Source organism: Poecilia formosa, unplaced genomic scaffold, assembly GCF_000485575.1.
Source record: "Poecilia formosa unplaced genomic scaffold, Poecilia_formosa-5.1.2 Scaffold236, whole genome shotgun sequence".
Lineage (NCBI taxonomy): Eukaryota > Metazoa > Chordata > Actinopteri > Cyprinodontiformes > Poeciliidae > Poecilia > Poecilia formosa.
Window position 1 is genome coordinate 1,019,530 of NW_006800175.1, and position 1,439 is coordinate 1,020,968.

Genomic DNA, 1,439 nt, shown 5'->3' on the forward strand with positions numbered 1-1,439 from the left:
CTCTTGATGATATTTAGTCGTTTACCGTTGTAGGACGGATTGATGGTGGTCCCTCCCACAGCAACATGGACAGATCTGCAGGTTTAAAAGCTGTCATTGGACTCCCGTCTTCAGAAAACACTGTCACTGAGAAAACTGAAACACATACACAGCTCACCTAAATTTCCTGCACTGTGAAGTAAATAAATAAAAAATAAAAGCCTGCCAACGACTAAGAAATACAAACCTGGAAATTTGCCCCCAGCAGAAAACTTGGCATTTCTGTCAAAGTCCACTGAGAGTCTAACAGGTTTGTTGGGATCAGGGAGGAGAGTGAGGTTCACTGATGGACCAGGGATGGATTTACCTTTTAGGGAACCTTTAAACTCCAGCGCATAGTTCCCCCTAGTGGACAAAAAGAGTAAAAACAGCTGTTCTTGTGATCAACAGTTATTCCCATCTAAATTCAACGGTGTGGGAAAACTTTAACGAAATAAACTGACATATTCAGGTAGCAGACACTAAGTTAGGACTAGGCTTGTAAACAAAGCTGGGTTTTCAAACAGAGGCTGGATTTAATACATCAAATCCAATTGTCTAAGTTTCCATTTAATTTCACCTTCACTCTGAACTATAAAGAACCCATTGAGAGTTTACAACATGGGTTCAGGAAACGACAGGAGCACAGAAACTGTTTTGTGAACAATTTCAAACATTAATACCTATAGTAATAGTAAGATAAAGTTTTTTCTACAAGGAGAGACATGCATTTCTAAATGATTTAAAAACTCACTAAGAGGAAGCAAGCATGTACACATTATGACTAGAAACCAGTAGAGGCGTAAAAATACCAGAATCAAGTCTTTTCTTGACTTAAAAAGGCCAGAATGTGAAAATAGAAGCCTAGTTCCAATTTCAGTTTCTTCTGCAGTTGTTTAACATTTAGTTTAAATGTTAAGAGTTTTATCAATTAGAATACCATAATATTTATACCGAGACAAACTCAATAAACTTGTCGAGGTTGTAATATGTCTACAATTTATAAAGTTCAGTAGGATTTGAAAATTATGCAAATTTAGATTTTTCTGCATTTGAAACTAGTTAACAAATCTGGTTTAAGATGTGTTTATAAGACTTACTTTGATCCTTCTACACGATTAACTTTGATGCAGGTCTTCCCTTCTGTGTCCATGGGATTTAAAACCTCTGTTGTCAACTGATACAAAGAGATTTTATTACATTAACAAAAACAGCAAAACACTCCATGAATTTTCAGCTTATGTAGCTGCATATAGCTTGATATGTTCAATAACTTCTTTTGAAACTAACCGTTAGAGTCACAGAAGAAGGTTTTATCTCAACATTCATGTTCTTGTCTGGAGACGGATTTCCCCAATCATCACACAGCTGGAGAAGGAATGGTGTGGGAATATCATGACCATTCAAAACCTGCAAGGGCT

The 1,439-nt window shown here is 36.6% G+C and overlaps 1 protein-coding gene across 1 annotated transcript in view; it reads right to left on the minus strand.

Annotated features, from left to right (window-relative positions):
- The window catches only part of LOC103149815 (structural maintenance of chromosomes flexible hinge domain-containing protein 1-like), a 47,966-nt gene that overhangs the window by 10,225 nt on the left and 36,302 nt on the right, over positions 1–1,439 (minus strand). Inside the window, exons 33-36 of the mRNA XM_016680192.1 lie at positions 1,309–1,386; positions 1,119–1,195; positions 227–384; positions 26–135 (exon numbers count right to left, since the gene is read on the minus strand). Of these exons, the coding sequence (XP_016535678.1) occupies positions 26–135; positions 227–384; positions 1,119–1,195; positions 1,309–1,386 (423 nt within the window). The remainder of the gene's footprint in view (positions 1–25; positions 136–226; positions 385–1,118; positions 1,196–1,308; positions 1,387–1,439) is intronic.